Source organism: Haliaeetus leucocephalus, unplaced genomic scaffold, assembly GCF_000737465.1.
Source record: "Haliaeetus leucocephalus isolate CR32 unplaced genomic scaffold, Haliaeetus_leucocephalus-4.0 Scaffold93, whole genome shotgun sequence".
NCBI classification, from domain to species: Eukaryota; Metazoa; Chordata; class Aves; order Accipitriformes; family Accipitridae; genus Haliaeetus; species Haliaeetus leucocephalus.
In genome coordinates this window covers 1,233,574-1,252,630 of record NW_010972529.1, presented here as the reverse complement: position 1 = coordinate 1,252,630, position 19,057 = coordinate 1,233,574, and the positions used below count along the sequence as shown (strand labels likewise).

General features: G+C 40.5%; 1 protein-coding gene across 1 annotated transcript in view; it reads right to left on the bottom strand.

Moving 5' to 3' along the window:
• The window catches only part of GRIK1 (glutamate receptor, ionotropic, kainate 1), a 245,730-nt gene that overhangs the window by 55,088 nt on the left and 171,585 nt on the right, over positions 1 to 19,057 (bottom strand). Inside the window, exons 4-6 of the mRNA XM_010585332.1 lie at positions 12,995 to 13,176; positions 4,018 to 4,071; positions 2,119 to 2,292 (exon numbers count right to left, since the gene is read on the bottom strand). Of these exons, the coding sequence (XP_010583634.1) occupies positions 2,119 to 2,292; positions 4,018 to 4,071; positions 12,995 to 13,176 (410 nt within the window). The remainder of the gene's footprint in view (positions 1 to 2,118; positions 2,293 to 4,017; positions 4,072 to 12,994; positions 13,177 to 19,057) is intronic.

The window sequence follows — 19,057 nt, the reverse complement described above, 5'->3', positions numbered from 1 at the left end:
AACTAATCTTAACATACTGCAGATGAGGAATCGCTCTTGACACACTAATCAGGATCTGCGCAAAACAATGTTCCCACAATCAGAGCAAATTGAAAACATTATAAATGGTGAGGCAAGCAGGAGGAGACAATAACAGCTGTTCTCAGTGTCAAGTGACTTAAAACAGATACTTGTTCCAAGTGGACTCAGAGACTAAAGGCCTGATCCAAAATCCCTCAAAATCAATGGAAAGTTTCCCATCAATATTAATAGACTTCAGATCGGTTTTTACATTAGACTGGGGACACATGCATTCAGGATTGAATTCTACTTGAGCACTGGAGTCCCAGTCTGCCTGTGTCCCAGGCCTAGAGACTCTGGAGATACTTGGTGAAAATGCTTCAGTGCACCTCACTTTGCACTCCCATCTGGGACCACCGATGCTTTTACTTGATAACATGGTGCATCCCGCAGTGTTTGCACGTTGGCAGCAGACTTGGCTGTTTGAATCTTGTGCTTGTGTAACTTGTTACTGACCCATCCTGCTGTGCAGCAACTGGGAGGTTATACTACCTCCCTTAGCCTTTTATTTCTCCCCTCATATTGTTCTGGTTTAGGGCTTGGGGTTGCACAGAGGAACAAAAGGTCACCTCATTTTCTGAAGCAAACTGCCTTATATTGATGTCTGTACTTGTGCGTAAGAAGAAAGGGACTAAGAGTTAGACCTGGAACTTGTTTTTCTGTTTTTTGTATTCTATTTAACTTATTGCAAAGAAACTCAAAGATCTCATTAGAACAACTATGCCTCTGTGTGCAATCTGGGCATAAAGTGGGACGTGACCTCAAAACTGTCTTGGTCATGCCCTGCTAACTTCCCACAAGCTGACATCAGGGCAAACAATATAGCATGAACCAGAAGGCAGAAATCCTGAGTTAACAATAGGACATGTAATCCTGATCTCCTTATACTGTACAGCTTATCATAGCCTTATTGTCTAATGAAATATAGCAGTATTGCAGCTCTCCATCAAACTGAATAAGCAGAACTTGCTATGAATATTTAAATGATCACAGCCAACTAGGAAGATGCTTTCCTTGGTGCTCGTGCTGTTTCAGAGCATCAAGGACACTAAGAGATTATAGAGATACAAAGGAGAGCATAAGAGTCTGGTAAGAACTTTATTTTTCCTAGTTTTACAGTTGGGTGAATGCAGGTGAATAGCTATGTGTGCATAGCTACCCTAGCAGGTCTTGTGTATTCACATCAGAAGTTCCCAGGGACAGCTTTCTCCCCTGGTTTGCATACAAGTGAGCGCAATGGCACTGCCCAAACAAGCAACATTTTTTTGAAATGCTAGAGATAGCATACAGAATGCATTTCTCTTCAGGATGTTAGGATGTGTCAAAATTTTCCCTGCAATCATCTGCAATAAAGCCTATTTCATATCACTTCGAACTCCACGCAGTACATAAGATACATTATCTTATATTGCAAAAAGATGGCAACCCTTCACCCTGCAAAACTGAATGGAGTCACACTGTCCATGTAATTGCTCCTATTCTTCCCTTTGCTTCTGGGGGGACTGGTAGGGAGGAAATACTAATTTCCTGGCTTGATGATACCTTTCATTTATCTTTAAATTACATCTTAAAAGCCAGAGTTGCTGTAGATGATGAAAATTAAGAGAAAGGGCATTTTTCCAATTTAAAAATGCTATTACCTGTCCACATGTACAATATCTTTCCCTGCAGGTTATAAATTGTATACCTGCTCTGAAAGTTTTTATTTCCTGTTATGTTCTTTACTCCACGCAGAACGTTATTAGAGAAATGAGGCAGCATTATATACATTTGACAACAATAAGATGAATGATGTTAGCTGGATGGCATCATGATGGAGAATTGTCACTCATCTCTAGAGCTGCCTGGGAGTGGTTTGTCACATGGATGAGTACAACATTGGTTCATGGGGCAAATGCACGTCTGTGTGGAAGTGGGTAAAAGGAAGTCTGTTTTGGGGATGCTGCTTTAGCATTTGCGTTGTGAAATAAAGCAGTAATGGGATTGGTTCACATCTGCTAGAACAGCATTGCGAAGCGTGCTGTAGAAGCCCCTGTATCATTGTGGTTGTTCACTTACTGTCATCATGCCATCGAGGAGGCCAGTCTCTGGTTTCGGTGGCGCCTGCAGACGCTCCATTGACCATTTCTCAATGACAGATGAAACTTGCGGGTTCTCGATGTTGAGCAGGCGAAACCCTGTCATATTTACTCCACTGTATCTGTAGGGTTCCAGGTCTAATGCAAATAGATCCTAAATCACCATTAAGAAAACAAACAAAACCAGATGTAGTATTTTTAAAGCAAAGTGTTCAGAAGGTACAATTAGGCCAAAACTGTATTTGATTTTTCAATCCAAAGCTCAAGTGCTGGTTTTTTTGGCCTGTGAATGCTCTGCTTGCCCTCAAAGCCTAGTCATGACCGCTTCAGTTATAAATCTGAATAAACCAAATTTGTGTAAAATTTATGACAAACCACATATCTGCTTTTTGGAACGTAAAAAATCAGTTCCCCACAACACCACTATTTTGCAACCAACCTGCGCAGCAGTATCTCATTTTAATTTATAGCAGTCCTCTAACAGTGTTACAGCTCTGACAAACCAACAGGAGGAATTAGCTGGCCAATGTCAAGCTTATTTCTCAACTCAGGGAAGGAAAATTCCAAGAGATGTTGAAAGCGATACACTTTTACTACTTATAAAGCCTATTTTTCTCCTGCCTTGCCTCCTTCAGGTGACTTGCTGCCACTATGTCTAATGGATGTGTCAGGCCAGTGCACAGTAAGTCCATGAACTTCAGTGCTTGGTGTTTACAGGGCAGGAAAATAATGGGTATTCTAAGTGATATAATTGTGTGGCACACTCCACAGCTGTATTTATCAGGCAGTGGGAATATGATAACTGCTTCTCAAAGCCTGAAAGCTGTTTTTCAAAACAACTTTTTACTGATCCTGGCAGGTCAGTAAAATGACAAATGTGCTGGTCATGGTTTAATACCACAGTAGCCATCAAAATGTCAACATTTACAATACCACAATGCCAAGATACCACCAGCAATGCTTACTGCTTGTTCTAATATGTGTTCTATACCATCTCATGCATATTGTTGTTGGTGGTTACTATTTTATGTTAGATTGTTTATTGTATTGTTTATTGTATAAAACTGTAAGTTCCACAGTAAATCCTAAATTTTCACATTTTTCTTTATGTTAAAATGGCCTCAAAGGGAAGAGAACTATTTCAAGCTACTGCTTCAAGTTCCAAACAGCTAGAGAGTAATTTCTGACTGATGAATTGACTATTGGATCCAAAATGATTTTTCACTTCCACATAAAAATTTATATGGAAAGGAAATAAAGAATAAGCTGATGCACATAATATAATCCAGCCCTCTAGGACTGTTCTGGCAGTAATGGTCCTTTGCTGTCTTTCTAGTCTACAATGCAAATGGACCTTAAGTGTGGACTGAGTTATATTTATATATAGCATATAAGTCAAAATTTAGGAAAAATGTTCTGAAAAAAAGTATTCATAGATATGTACCATGAAAGAAAGTTTAGGGGTTTTCTTTTACTATAAAATTTCCCAAGTTATTTTATACATAGGTGATTTTTTGTTTTTGTAAGGAAATTAAACATTTTAGCGATGGACAGCACCGGCTGCAGTGCTTGACCTCGGCTCCATTGCAAAGCCATTTATTCATTATTTTGTTTCACTCTGATCCACCTGCACCAATGGCTCCTCCTTAAGCACACTACTGCAATTAATTTTCGTTGTATTAGGTTGTTAGCCAGCCCCACAGACACTGCAAAACATCTTCCTTACAAAATTGTGACTCCTGATATTCTTAAGGAGAGTTAGTACTCATTCTCCAGGGGTTTCCTTGAATAATGGCAACCAAGATCTAGAAAAAGTGGAAATCTTTAGTTGTCTTTTCTGCAACAGAGAAAATTCACCCCCAAATCTTGTGTTCCTTACCAGTGTTGTAAAAAAGTAGTGGTAATATTCAGTCATCATTCCCATGGAGAGAATCTGTTGAAAGAGATTGAAAGGTGAATGTACTTTACTTTGGATGCTTTCAGTGTACTGCACTATCTTTTGAAAAGCATGGGTTAATCTGGAACAATATGTTACAGGTCATGAAAACTTGATTACAATACAACCTACATTTTTCTTCAGGAGCAAAAAATACCCTATTGTATTTAAATTATGTTTTTATCACCTCTGCTCTGGAAAGAGATTAAAGATTGCAAAAATTCAAGGACAAGAAAAATTACTAGTGATAACAAGAAGCTGATTTTTTTAAAATGAAATTCTTTAGTCTGCAGTTTAGAAGTGTTAAAAAGGAATTTGCTAGCCGACAACAGAATTTGTAGGGAAAAGTGCTTAGGTGCAGGTTTTTTTATTCTGCGTTACCATGTGAGAACAAGACACTTGATGAGTGCTCACTGAAGTAAACAAGAAAAACAAAAAGAAGAAAGCTTCTATAAATGCCTTTTGTTCCACCTGGGGAATGCAGGTCTGCAGGAAGCTGTCAAAACAACTGGTATGAAAAGATTTCTGGTCTGGATTAATTTTCCAGAGTCAGATCTTTTGGAGGTCTACAAGGTAAGGATGGCATTTAAATGCATACTGACCGGCCACCACAGGCAGAAGAGGATGAAGTTTTTCTTCTCAGCCCTCACGTTGCAGGAAACTTCTAGATGGATGCGTTTTTTTCCCTCAACCCCTTTCCAAAACTCATTGGGAATGCTTAAGTAAAACACCTCTGATGGTGTATAACAGGATGCTATACAGTTTCAGACCAGTATCACCTACACTTGTTGCTGCATCCATGCACGCTATTACACGATGCAAGCATTTTGCCCTCTCTGGGATCTTGTGAAGAGGAGGAGGAATTATGAGCTAGGAAGCTACTGAAGAACTCATTATCATGACAGTAACACAGACAATGGTTAGAAGTTTTTCAGTCTTGATCACAGGAATGTAAGCATCTGCTATTAATAGTATTTTAGGACACTTTTAGCAGTGCCTGAATAGCTGTTTGAAAGACAGGGAAAAAGTGAGTGATTTGGCTTGCCAAAATTCTCTTTCATGGCAAAAGCCTCTGAAACTCAGTTTTGTGATTGTGTGTGGCAATTCCTCACATAAAAAAAAAAGGAAAGAACCTGAACTTTCTAAGCTGCAGTAGACAATGAAAACAGCTCAGTGTTAATCACAAACAACTAATCCATTTCCAGCCACTAAAAATCAAGCCAGAAGGCAAGTATTTTATTGAACTGCTCAACTGAATTTACATGTCAAAATTGCCTTTTTTATTTCTTATTTTATTAATCCTCTTCTATTCCATTTCTTAGAGTTATTTCATTACCTGTAGAAATGAGCAATCTAGCAATCCTGGAGACTGATGTTCATTCCCTATTTACGCACAGAAAATGATATATGGTAGCATCAATGGAAACTTTTGTGTGCTGTGTTTCCCAGCTGACCTGGCTGGATTCAGCTGTGCTCCCTGGAGCCGTTGGATTTCTGTGTCTAAGGTCCCTGCTATGGGAAGGAGATGCCAGCTGGGATTTTTATGATGCAGGCCTCCTTTGAGCTGAAACTGTATTGAAATAACCCAATTGCTTCATATGGGGCACAGACCAGTCACTAGGTTACACAAATGTGGTTTGAGCCCAGGTAAACCTCTGTATGTCTAAATTTATTTGGTCCTCCACAGGAATTTTGCAGTTGGTCCATGGTGTTACATTAGCATGAACACAAGATCATACTAATAAATGTAAATAGGAGGATCCAAATACCCAGATTATTGATTCATTACAGTTTTAATTCTAGCTTGAGATAGAAGTGCTGACATCATGTCATTGCATTTCTGTTATCAGAAGATATAAATTGCAATCTGTCTGTGTAGAAATAGTAAGACAATAGAGAACCAGGATAATGCTAAGCCATATAATGACTTAAAATACAATTTTACATTAACTAGAAAGATAGATTAAGTAGAATGATTATAAAGTGTGTAGCCTGGATGTTTGGGAAGCATTACCTAGCTGTGCTGCTGCAGCTACACTGCTACTGATTAGCCAGCTAGTTAACCCAAGGTAGCCCCGTTATTGCTTTCCTCACAAATCCAAAGGCAGTGGCCTGCGAGGAGTGTTTGTGTCTTGAACACGTTTTTGATTAAAACTTTTTATGAGAATATTGATTCCCAAGTAATGTGCTATAAACAGAGCTGGCAGGACACACATATACCTGTGAATAATAACGATTTCAAAAGTCATGCTACAGGATTGTCTTTGAAAACAAAACAGAACCAAGACCCCTGAAAACTAAAGGCAGTTGCATGTAATAAGCAAGGTGCAGCCAGCAATGTTATCTGCCACAACCGAGAAACAGGTTCACGACGACAATTGCTGGAGGGGTGCCACGGATTTGCCAAGGACCCTGCACCCAAGGGCTCCATGAGAGACGGTCATTGAAATTCTCCCACAGAAAGTATTGCAGCAGCCCAGGAAAGCTTAATCAACATGTTGCTTTTGTGTTTTCCCTATTAACGATTACTCATTTAAGATACCAGCTACAGACAGCTGGAGGAGAGCTTGTAAGTGTCACACACACATTACTAATGTTCTTGTCTGGTTAAAGAATAAGAGTTGATGCTGGATCTGTCCCAGGCTGGGCCCTGATCTGCCACTGAGCTCTGTCCTCTCCCTTTGCATTGGTCACGGGATCAGCCTTAACTGGCTGTCCTCCCCTCTAACAATCATTAAGGCAATTAGTTAACAGTTATATAGCACTTAGATATTGCTATGACATGTTAGATCTGTAGATTGACCTAAATAGGGAGCTTTTTATTCCTGGATTGTAAAGACTTTGTAATAACTTATTTATTGTTTAGGGTAACATGGTCACTAAGTAATATTCCCAATGAAGGAAGATGTAATGACACTACCAAATGCCCACTCAGGAGGATGGCATTAGAAAAACAGGAGGTGAAGACAAGTTAAAACAAAAGCAAGAGGAATGCTGAAGACCCCAAAGCATTAATGACTTACGAGCCTTAATGACTCAGGTGCTCCTACTTGTGTAAACAGGAGAGTTGCACTTGTGTGTTCTCAGCAGCAAGAAGTCGTGTTTTTGCAACACAGCAGATACAGGGACTGCAGCTTCTAGGAACTACCAGGAGTGAGACAATAATAAAAGCATGGTAGGAGCAAAGATTCCTTTCAGGTTGGGACACCTCTGAAGTACCTTGCAAAGCAGCTGCACAGGCTCTTCCCACAGAGCAAGTGTCCTCCCCACTAGAGAAAATGAGCAGAGCAGCCCAGAAGAGAGAAGGGAAGGCAACAAGATTGGTTTATGTGTATATAGCTGCCCATAAGAAACTAGAATGAGATTTCATTACACTTTCCTATTTAAATAACTTTGCATGTAATTATTTAAATAATTATGCATCTGATATAAATGTCCTATTTAAATAATAACAGCTTTTAGTTAATGTGGAACTTAGATGAATGTAAACTAGTGAAACCAGGCTAAAATATTCTGCATTCTCCTTGCAGATCTCCTACCCTTCCTGGCCTGTATAAAATCTGTTCTTCAGCCAAACTCAGATATTGGTTGGTTATGGATTATCCTGGCAAATGAGATAAGAGACTTCTATCTCTAATCATCCGTTTCAGATCAGATGTTTGGGCCTTGTCTTTTGCAGACCTGTACTTTCAGCTATGGGTCATGAACTGCAATGTGAATCTGAACAAGTACCAGTGGTCAAAATATATATGGCAAGTGGATAGAGACTGGATAAAAATATTCTTTCTTATGTCTGTAAATCTCTTTGGGTGCCCTGTTCCTGGCTCGCATCATATCCCAGCTCCAGCCTATGTTTCTTCATCTTGTAAAAAAATCACCACCTCATTTAGAGCTAGTGTCAGTCTTCCTTCAAGGTGGGCTGAAACCAGAATGGTGCTGAAGCATATTAGCAGGAACTGCATCAAATACTTTGCTTGCTTTCACTTTGCATTTTCTTCACTCATGCTATTATTTAAATTTCATGACCATTAAATTAATGCATTTCATTATCCAATTAATTAGTACCACCACTGTTTTCTAAGATCAGCAAGATACACCATAATGAATAATAGCCCCTCTGCCTCCTTGCCTCTCAAGTGTTTGATATAAAAGGTTTATACTGTGTTTCCAGTGCTTCCCTGGACTCTATGTAGACAGCTTTACTTGGACATGACTTAACTCCCTGGAAATCTGCATCCCAGTCAGTCACAGCAGTGGTCCAGCTGGAGTGGTATAGAGTTCCTCCAACATGGACATGAGCCATATCAAGAAACAAGATATATTCTGTAAATACTTCACTAGTACTGGAGTCCAGCTGGAAACATGGGCCATAGCAATAGGGCAGGATGAATGTGTTGGCCCAGGGCCCCAGTCAACTGTGGCTGGCTCCTTCTGTTTCCTGAAGAGATACCAGGGAGCTCGGGCAGCAGCATTACCTTTCAAACTCCAGCATGGACATCATCTCACAGTACCAAGACTGAAAGCACTCTTTTAGTTTGGAAGTCTGCTTGCATTTGCACCATGCAGTGAATCTTCCAAGGAAGGGAGGAACAACTACAAGAGCAAGCTTATGTAACTAGTTTAGCTTTCATCTAGACAGCACAGCTAACAAGAACAGCAAAGCAGAGGTCTCAGCATAGTGCAGCTATGATGTTACACAGCCAGGACCCCAAAAGATGGTACTCTGACTAAGAGCCTCTGCTGCTGTATCTTCCAAGCTCAGAATAAAGTTTCTGAGGCAATGGCCACATTTACTTCTATGGACACCTACAGTTAGATTTGGGAACTGAAGTGCACTGCAAAATTTCAAGGTGAATTACCCCTGACACGTGCCCATGGTCTTCACCTACGGCTCTTGCCATCTGATGCCATTCAGCAGAAACTAGGTGGCCAGAAGAGGAAGTCTCCCCAGCAAAACCCCTTTATAAAATGAGTAGGAGAGAGGAGAACCAGTGAGCTGAGTATCTATCTGTTTCTTACACTGGGGACTTTGGAGATCACATTTTTACCCTAAGAAACCACAATTGCACTTAGCTTCTGCTTTTGGCTTCTAATTCTTTACTAGATCTCTCTCCTTGTCAGAAAATTTGTCCAGACTTCATGAGTTTTAAAACTCCAGCAGTCAAGATTTTCAAGTAGACTATGGGAGTGTCAGACCAGCTGCAACTTCTTCCATCAGCTCTGCTGGTGTAGTACATCTTGTTTCAAAACCCTGCTGGCATAACCTTCTGGTTCAAGTGATTTCAGAATATCCTGATCCCTGTGGAGCTGCCAGTTTTGGTGGTTACCTGGTACAGGCAACAGAGCTGGAAAACTCCTTTAGCTGCCATGTACCAGTCACATGAGGTTACCAACCCTCGTGAGGGAATATGGAGAGAAAAGTCAAAGTGACTATTGGAAAAGGTGGCAATTAATAATCACAATTTCCTCTTGCTCCTTCCAGATCTGGGTGATGAGAAGGCCAGGCCTTATTAAGCTAGTTGGGGAAAATATGTGAGTTTAGGGAATATGTTATTCAGCTGTGTGCAGACTTTGTATTTTGTTTAAATTAGGTTATTGATTCGCCCGTTCTTGTTGTGCACAAGGAAGAAGCATGGCTCAATGGTATTTTAGTTGAAGCTATAAATAAGCAAAAAGATAGTCTCATTTAAGAGAAGAAATCTGTCTTTTGTGCTGTTTTGTAAACAACACAAGGTTAAAGGAGGCAAGTGAATAGGTCACCTCCCCTAGTCCCACAGCCCAGTAATGCAGCTGGGTCAGGTGGCTCCACACTCCCCAAACCAGCTCCATATGCTGACTCTTTGAGGACAGAATTTTGCAATTTCATAATCCTTTTGCTCTCAGAAAGAGCTTTTAGGCATCCCTTGCCCTCCCTTCGTGGGAAACAAGCTGTGCCACAGCCGGTGCCCCCCGAGCACTGGTGCGAGCAGCCCCCGCTTGCAGAGCCAGCGCTGCCGCTGCCAACGCCGGCAGCACAGGCACCGCTGGGAGAAGAGCAGCTGCTTTTCTTCCCTGCTGTGCCTTCAGCTCGGAGGCAGGCTGGTGGCTGGCAGCACAAGTGCTGCTGGTGGTATGTCTCGCTGCCCCGTAGCAGGGAAATGTGGCTGCAGCAGGTGAGAGGTAGCCTCTTGCCTCTCTCCCAGAGGCTTGGAGGAGGTGAGGGATGCTGCCCACTTTGGCTGGGGATTGTCCAAAGGAGATGGAGCAGATCCTGGTGCAGAGGGGGCACCCTTGGGCTTGGAAGGGGGGAAATGCACACCCCTGTGTAAAGCTTTTTGGGGGGACCTGTGCAGGCTCAGAGGGTGAGGACACAGGAACTGAGCATAAGCAATGGTGGTTATGTGCCTCTGTGACCCTGCTGCAGTTTTAATTGGTAAAATACCCTCCACCACCCAACCCTCTACAAATCTTCTCTTCCTTTATTTATCTTCTCCTGCATGGGCTACTAAACGTTATCGTAAACACAGTAGGCAGACAAGAAATTGTTGCTTTGGGAACAGGTTTAAGTGACTGCTGGCTCTGATTCCTACTCCTATTAGAAATCTTACATAATTTAACAATACTACGTATTTTTCCTGTAATATCTATTGGATGATTTACAAAGTAAAAAATATTCTCTACTAACGTTGCAGAGTTTCCTTAAAATAATTTCTATAATATCCTCCTTCATATCTTGTTTTCAATCAGTGTAAAATTATATAGGGGTTTCTGTGTGCAGTGATGAGAATGTGAACCATGGTACTTCATGTAGTTAACCTACAATCAGATGAGTCACACATGAATTCAGAGCCCTCCACACCTTCTCATTTCACAGCTGCCTTTGACAGTGAGAAACTTCAACACCTGAGTTACTGCTGCCAGCATCTAGATTCAGCCACAGAACTCTCTCATATAAAAGCCATTTTCCCTTTCTTTCTAGCCTATATTTATGTTGCTTCCTTTCCTGCAGCTCTGACCCACAGGTGTACCTCTCTTAATTTTCCTGTTTTCTTCCACTGCCATTCACCATCCTTCTCTGAGTTCTTAAGGCATTGGAGAGCATTATCTGTATCTGCAGCCTGTCAGTTGTCTCCCTGATCCATTTCCCACACAAACTGTTCTGCCACTTTGCCCTGCCTTAGTGCATCTTTTAGCACTTCCTCTTCTTCTTTTGACACTAAGGTTATTTTTCTTTTTTTTTTTTTTCCATACTCAGCCTTGTATTTTTGAAGCTTTGTGCCTCCTGCAGTGTGCCAGACATCTGCACTTTCTTCTTGCACTTCCTTGAAAATTCGTGTTGTCAGTCTAACTCTTCCCCCACATATCTCATTTTGGAGCCACTTGTTCCTGCTGTCATGTTTTAATGCTTTTGGACAGCCCTACAGGGAGCAGAGTGAGGGGACAGCAGCTCTCCTGTCCACCCCCCTTCCCAATTAATGCTGCTTGCTACAGTGTGCTCCCCATGCATGAGAGAGCAGTTGCATGTTTGTGCACCCTTCCCTCGCTCTTCCCTCACACTCCTAACATCATGCCTGCATCTGTCCCTGTTATAGCTTAAATATATAACTTGCACCAAGAAAACCCTAAAATTTAGTACAGGCCAACTTTCCTGACAGCAATAAATCTAACTCTGCCAGTTCATGGGAACTTGTATGCTGTTCTCAGCTGTGTTGCATCTGATTTAGGACACCATCCTGCACATCTGTGTTCACAGGATCAAGATTCTCCAGTCTGGAGAGGATGGTTTCAGGCTCCTCAGACTAATGCAACCACTAAGTTGTCAGTCTTACTTTGGTACAGAATCTGCTCTGTGTAATTAAATATTTCAGCAAAACATTCTGGGTTGGGAGCATAGGTTTTAACCTTTATGGGACAGCCCATATCTGTACACTGAGATCAGTGGAACCTCTCTGATGGTCTGATGGGGATCAGTGTTACCCATTAGACTGACTGCCAGTAAAACCAACAACCCCTCATATCTACGGTTGCAGCAAAAAGGAAAATACCATTCACAATGCATTACTTGCTTGGTATTACTGTCTATAGGTCAATGAATTGCAGGAGCCAGTGCTTTAGACTTTGATTGTCTAGAAATACATAGTAAGTGACAACCGTAAATTCTAATTCACACCACTCTGTGTGTGGTCCTGATAATGTCCCAGCCCATCAACATCAGGCTTTGTGGCATTTGTCCTTGCCTTGTGTGGCTGTCCAACTCTCACGCTTAGGTCAGGGTTATGTCAACCCTTGCACAATAGCCTCTTTTCCCGTTTTTTTTTTTCTTCTGATACTTCCTTCGTTCCATCTTCTTGCTGTACCAGAGTTTAAAATGTAATTAGGTAGTGCCAGCAGACCAAATCCCTCTTTGTTACAGGGAAGTGAATGCAGAGTTACGCTCTTGTCTGAAGTGGATTAATGCCCTGTTGTTACTGTAGTCAGCGTTGAATCTGATGTGCAACTTCTGTGGAGGCAATAGCTCAACGTGAGCTGCTCCCTAAGCACTCCAAAATGAGCTCTTTCTTTTTTTGTGGGAGAAGACATAAACCCCATATTGATTAAACCAGGACAAGCTAAAATAAATGCAACAATCTTCCTAGTCAAGCAGAACCTGAAGTATTAAAAAAAGAAATGCATATTTCCTTCTGCGGGATACCTATGGGCTTCTCTTCAGACATCAATACTGCTGCTGGTACTTATGGCTCTGTGAAGCCCTTAAGTCTTGTGGAGTGCTCAGATGCTGCTGCATGTTCTGTAACAACTTCTGTCCCTGGTATTAACAAGCCTATGTCCTAATTGATAAACGCATTCATTTTTTGTGTTTCCCAGAAAATGAAAACCAGAGAGGCTGACAACTTTCAGGATACAAAATGAATGTCGTGCTTTTTCACCCCCTTCCCCTTACCTGCTTAAGGATTTCCGCTGCCGTTTCATGTGAGCAATCAAATATCACATAGAACTCCTTGCCCTTCTTCATCTCCTTGAGTAAAGGCCTGGCATCTTTATTCCCAGAGGGCAGCTGGCGGATTTTGATTTTAATGTTGTATCTAGAAGGGGCTTTGATGAGCTCTTGCAGGCGAATTAGACCTGAAAAATGATATGCAATTATACAACTAACCATTCTGTGCAATGAGTATTTGTTGTGACTTAAACAGGGTCTCTTATCAGTCCCAATGTATTTCACATACCCTAAGGGTAGTTGTTACGTCTCATATTTGCCACCTCCTAACTAATATTGTTATAGCTTTTCCTTTTCATGGTTATACTTGCCTTCAACATCTAAATATTCTGAAACGTATTTTTAATTGGTTGACTATAGGATATGTTTGTATTGATGCTATATTGCTACGATTTACTGCAAAAAGGATATAATGTTTCTTCCCTAGTACCTAATTATTATTTTGTTATTAAACAACAAGAACAAAGAATTGAAGAAACCTCCTTACTAACTTTCCTACCTAATGTCAAGCATGAGCAGGTGAGGGGTGTTAGAGGGAGAAAAATGTTCAATGGCCAGCACCTCCACTGTAGCTCACTTAGAAGCCAGTGGTTAGCCTGAGTGGCACTTACCAATAATTATTCTTAATAGCCATCCATATGGCTCTCATTGTCCTCATTTCAGCATACATTGCAATACTCCGGAGAAGAAGCCTTAAATTTTTATTATCATCAATTTAGAGATAAAAAGCCTTGAAGGCATAGTGACTTGCGTAAGGTCACTCAGCAAGTCTGAGATCTTATAAAGAACTGAAATATTTTGAGAGCCAACTCTACATCTGTAAATACAAGAACGTGATTTCCAAGACTATGTCTTCAGCTGGTACAAATCTACATGGCTTATTTGAAGTTAGTGGAGCTCAACCAGTTGAAGATGTCTCCAAGTATTTAAACACAGTGCAATTCTACTAGCTAATTCAGCACTCCTATGTAATTTGTACTGCCTCCAAAACCTAAGAAAGATAGTTAAGAGTTCTTTGAGGTGTGTGATTACAGTCTCTTTCTCATTATCCATGAATGTAATTTACCCACAAAAAACTCATGATCTCCTGTTGAGTGAAAGTAAAAGGCTGCCTTAAAAAGATGTGTAAAGAGAGAGAGAATGCAGGCAAGAGCACTTCTGGAACAAAAATTGAACAAACTTTTAATATGAAAACACTCATTGCTCTCCTGCTGAGAGTGGGTATATATTTGTCTTGTGCGTGAATGTCCTTGGTTGAATGGTCCAATGGTATATATAAGGCAAGATGAAGCATCGCTATTTCTACTGAGGTTGGTGAGTGATTGCTATGTTGAGAACTGTTGGCTTTCACTCAAGTACTGGCAGTGTGTTTTGAAAAAAAAAAAATCTTTCCCTCCGCCTGCAATGCTGGGTCTGTTCTTTGTAGGTTTTCAAGTATCAACAATCAACATAGAATATTAAGCATCATGAGTATTCAAATGTAAATTACTGCACACTCTGTGAGATCAGAGCCTGGCTGGAAGCCAGCCTGTGTAAATATGAAATAATTTGAGCTCATTATTATGAGAATGGGGCACACGCTTCCAACACTGTTATTTTTCTGGAGGACCAGGCAAAAGCCTGAATCAACTGAGTGCCAGCATAATTGATAGCACAGGGGAATAACCATCAGTGCTCTCCTTCCTCTTCCTCCTCCTCAACAAGTCCAAACCCTTGGACATGATACCGCCAAGTCTTGATTTGGGACAAATCTTAAATTTGAAGTGCTTAGTCTGACTCCTGGCGGGAGTGGGGATGGCCTGGACAAGTGCAGTGCTTAGGGCAGTTGCTTTTCTCTCGCTTGGTAAGACTGTCTGGAGCTCAGCCCACAACAGGCAGGAGGCATCACGGACTGCCCATGAAGCTGGGAAGGAAGTAGCGGCCACACTGGGAAGGGGTCAAAAATCACATATCCTGGGCATCGGCCCCCTATCTGCAAAGTGGGTGATGTGACCTGAAGAGCGATGCAGAACTGAGCTGGAGAAGGAACTTGGATAGGAAAGATGTTGTAGAGTCTGGCCAGGTGGAAGCTGTGGTGACTGAGCATGAACTGTGGAGGGCCTGAAGAGAGCGTTAGCCAGTCCTACTGAAAGAAAGGCTCAGTTTAGGGCTTCAGAAGGGAATCTGTAAGGATGGAAACCAGACTTATTTCAGTAACTTTCCTGGCCTACTGTCTGTATTCTGCTGCCTTTTACTCAGACATGTAAACACTTTCTTTTTTTCCTTCGGAAACAGGGTTGGGAACTTTCTGTATTGTTGAGAAAGTATCTTGTGGTCTGTAACATTAATGGATTCAGCCTTGGGGTTGGATTACCTACCACAACTAGTGGTTTGATCAAGAGAAATGGTTTGCTCTAACAGTTGAGTAAAATATTAAAATATGTGACTGTCTTTGAATATTTAATATCATTTCATGATGTCTGGAACTACTGCAAGTTGTGTGTGATGTATTTGGGAGTTGAAACATGCCTAACATAAGCACAGTGTTCCAACAGGCAAATAATCACACACATTGGCAGTAAGCATGGTAGTGTGTGTTGTTAGAAAGTATTCACCTCCCCATTTCCCCCCCCCCTTTTTTTTAATTAAAAAAATGTATAGTTAATTCAGCCAGACTTAAAATTGAAGAAATGCTTTTACTACTTTGGGACAAAGTACTCCTTTTTATTAGAAAACTGTGTTAGGGTTAGCAAAGTTAGATGCCTCTTGTAACTGCAAGTTCAAAGAAAGAAAATTCAGTAAGAACTCAAATTGTGCCCTGTGCAAATTAATTGAACTGATGTGACAAAAAGATTTAGTTCCCCTCAGCCTTAAACAAATGCTGGGACAGCAGGCTAACAAGTGGGGAAAGTCAGGGATTCTTACAGAAGATGAGGAATTTGATGCATTTGCCCTTCTCAGCACCTGGTACGTTAAAATTATTGAATTCAGGGAAGATAGATCAAAAGCGGAGTCAAACCTGCACTGAAGGCAGTGTTATTCCTTTTGTTTGAGTTGTTGATAACTGAGACAAAGTCATGTGTCTGTTACAGATCAATGTGCCAAATAACAAAGTGCAAAAGTGGGATATTGGAAGGGTTCTGTTACAAACCACTAAATTAAACCAGAAGACATTATGTCTACCCAGTTCTAGCATGTGGAAAGATAAACCATAATTTATGGTACGTAAGTTTGGGAAATGCATGCTCAGTGTATCATTCAGTCCATTGCAAGTTTTCATTAGATCATTTTTAAACTTCAGAAGACAATTTTTTGCCTTACACAAAGGCATTGCACTTGATATAAACTAACTCTTTTTCAATACCTTGATGAAAAATAAACAGGAATTAATAATCAGAATGAAGGCTGATTATGGCCTGGGGACTCTGAACATAACATGAATTATGCTTAATATGGAAAAAAGGAGCACAGTCTCAACCTGAAAAATAAATACATTTGCTTAGGAGTCTTATTTTTCCCTAGCATTGGAAAGCTATAGGCATTAATGAGATGGACGAGAATTTCAGAAAGAGAACACTATGAGATGTTTAAATAAATATTTACTCTATAGCCAGAAGCCATTAATTTACTATTAAGAAAGATGACTTTGGATGAAAGTCCATCTTTCAATGGCACAGTAAGGACAGCAATTAGAAATAAAAATCAGCTGTAGTGCGCTTTACTATTCTTACTTATACTGAAGTCTAAGAGAGAGGGTAAAAACCTGATCAGCTCAATTGAGGAAACATGAAGGAATTTTGCAAATGTATTTTAGGAACAAAATACAAGCTTTATAACTGCTGTAGGTCCCTTTGGAGGAGACAGTAAAGTTGTTTAACATGGTGCATTTGGTACCATTTAACATGATATTTGATAAGAAGCAGCATGAGTAAGTACTTCCTATTACAAATGTAATTTTTAGCACTACTGGTTGCAGATTTTCTAGAGCTGCTTATATCAAATTTGCTTAACATTGACAGTCCTATAGAGTCCACTCAGTAGATTACTAACACTCAACAACTAATGTGATAAATATTGGAACCCTGAATCAATTCTAGAAGATTGGAAAAAAATGTTAATATTTTGTCAATATCAGAAAGGGTAAGTGAGATAACATAGAACGGCTTACCCCAGTGTAAGCACTGGACAAGCTAAGAGTAAAGCTGGTATGGTGGTAAAATGCTGAAGAATGAAAACATGGGACTATAATTATGAGAGATGTTACGCTGTCAAAGGGAGATAGCTCTGTATCACACCAAGTGCCTTTAGTGTTACAAGTTCTGTTGACACAGATAGCTCCCTAGATGTAAAGCACTTGTCCTCGGGAGATGTCCATCTTCATATGTGATACAACTTGTTCATGCAAAATGTGGGACTATAAAATAATCATTTGCCAGATCTCAAAAAGCAGATGTCAATGAGAAAGCCTTACTAAACAGTGGAGGTCTGTGAAAGCTGGTGCTAAGCCAGTCAGACATTTGTAGTGCTCTTTTCTCTGTATGCACTCCTAAATCACCAACTGGAAAAAAGTTATGGCTGAAAAGCATTTGGATGACAAAAACTGGCAGTATGGTAAATAGTGTTTGTGATAAGGAGGGTAAGCACAAAGGATTTGGATCATTTGGAAACATGAGCTCACTCAGATGAACTGGGGTTTTTAACATTGCTTAGTCCAGACTCTGCATTTCCATTTCCATTTCCATTTCCATTGATGGATGGGTCCATGCAGCAGTGAAAAACGTAACTACAGGAGGTGAACAGCTAGAGATCAGCAAACTGGCACAGTATGTGGCCTCTGTGCTGGAGCTGGCCATGACGGCATGTGGGCTTGCAGCAGTGCTGTAGTGTAAAGGATGAAAACAGGATTTTCCACACTTAATCTTCAAAATAGTCTGTTAATCTGGAGCAAGGCTAATCTCAACCTGAATAATCTGGGTATGGATCATTGGAAATTTACTGTTACAGCTATGAGTTCATTGTTTGTTTAGGAATGAAGCTAATCTTCACATACAATTAGTCTCTAAGAAAAAAAAGGTTAATATGTTTTTTCTTCTTGTAGTGTAACAATGTCAAACACGAGAGATGAGAAATAAAAAGAGCTTGAGCTAAATGGTGTCACTCTAGCTCAAAATCCAAAGACTTCTTATATTGAACAAAGCTGACCTGTTTACTTTCCTGACTCCAAGTTAATAAGATGATTGATGATTAATTTACTTTCTAAATATCTCTGCAAATGAAGTCTCTTTAATATCAGTCATTTTTGTAGCTGAACACGTACACAACACTTAGTGTTTTGGAAGGTTAATTTGCTAATGGAGTAGGCTGAAAAAGACCTCTACTTGTTTATCCATGAGTATATTTTGGTATACAGTGCTAGGAGCCCAGCAGAAATCCTGCTGAGCTAGACCATCATAATGGAAATGCAAGAAGACTGCTGCAGTAAGCCCAGCCTGACTTTGTCTTTCTCTTCTACCTCCAACCCTCTGGTGTACTCTCTGAGTCCAAGGTGAGCAGAATATTGGCACTGAGATCTGCCTCTTGGATCCAGGAAGAAACATGTGCTTCTTTTGTGCTGTCAACAGTGCAGAAAGATATACAACATTTTTAGCCTTAAAATTGAGGTTTGGCTTTTTTTTTAAGCAGAATTCTGTCTTTCAGACATGTTTTTACAACATGATTTTAATATACATGCTTTTTTTTTTGCATACTCCCTTTAAAGGCTTAAGCAGATGCCTGAGCTCATGGCTCATCCAGGTTTGTTTTATGCCATTATCAAAGAATCAATTTAAATGTTACTTGCACATCTGTAGAGCTCTAGAAGGTGTTATACTTCTGTGGGCAATGGGAAGAGAAAGCGGAATGCTAGCCTCAGAGTGGGGTAGACAGAGAAGTGCTTAATTTGCACCACTGACCACTAATGCACAACAGGATTTTTCAGAAGTGCGTATGGTTCAGCTACACCTTTACCATAAAAGACAGTGTTGAAGGATG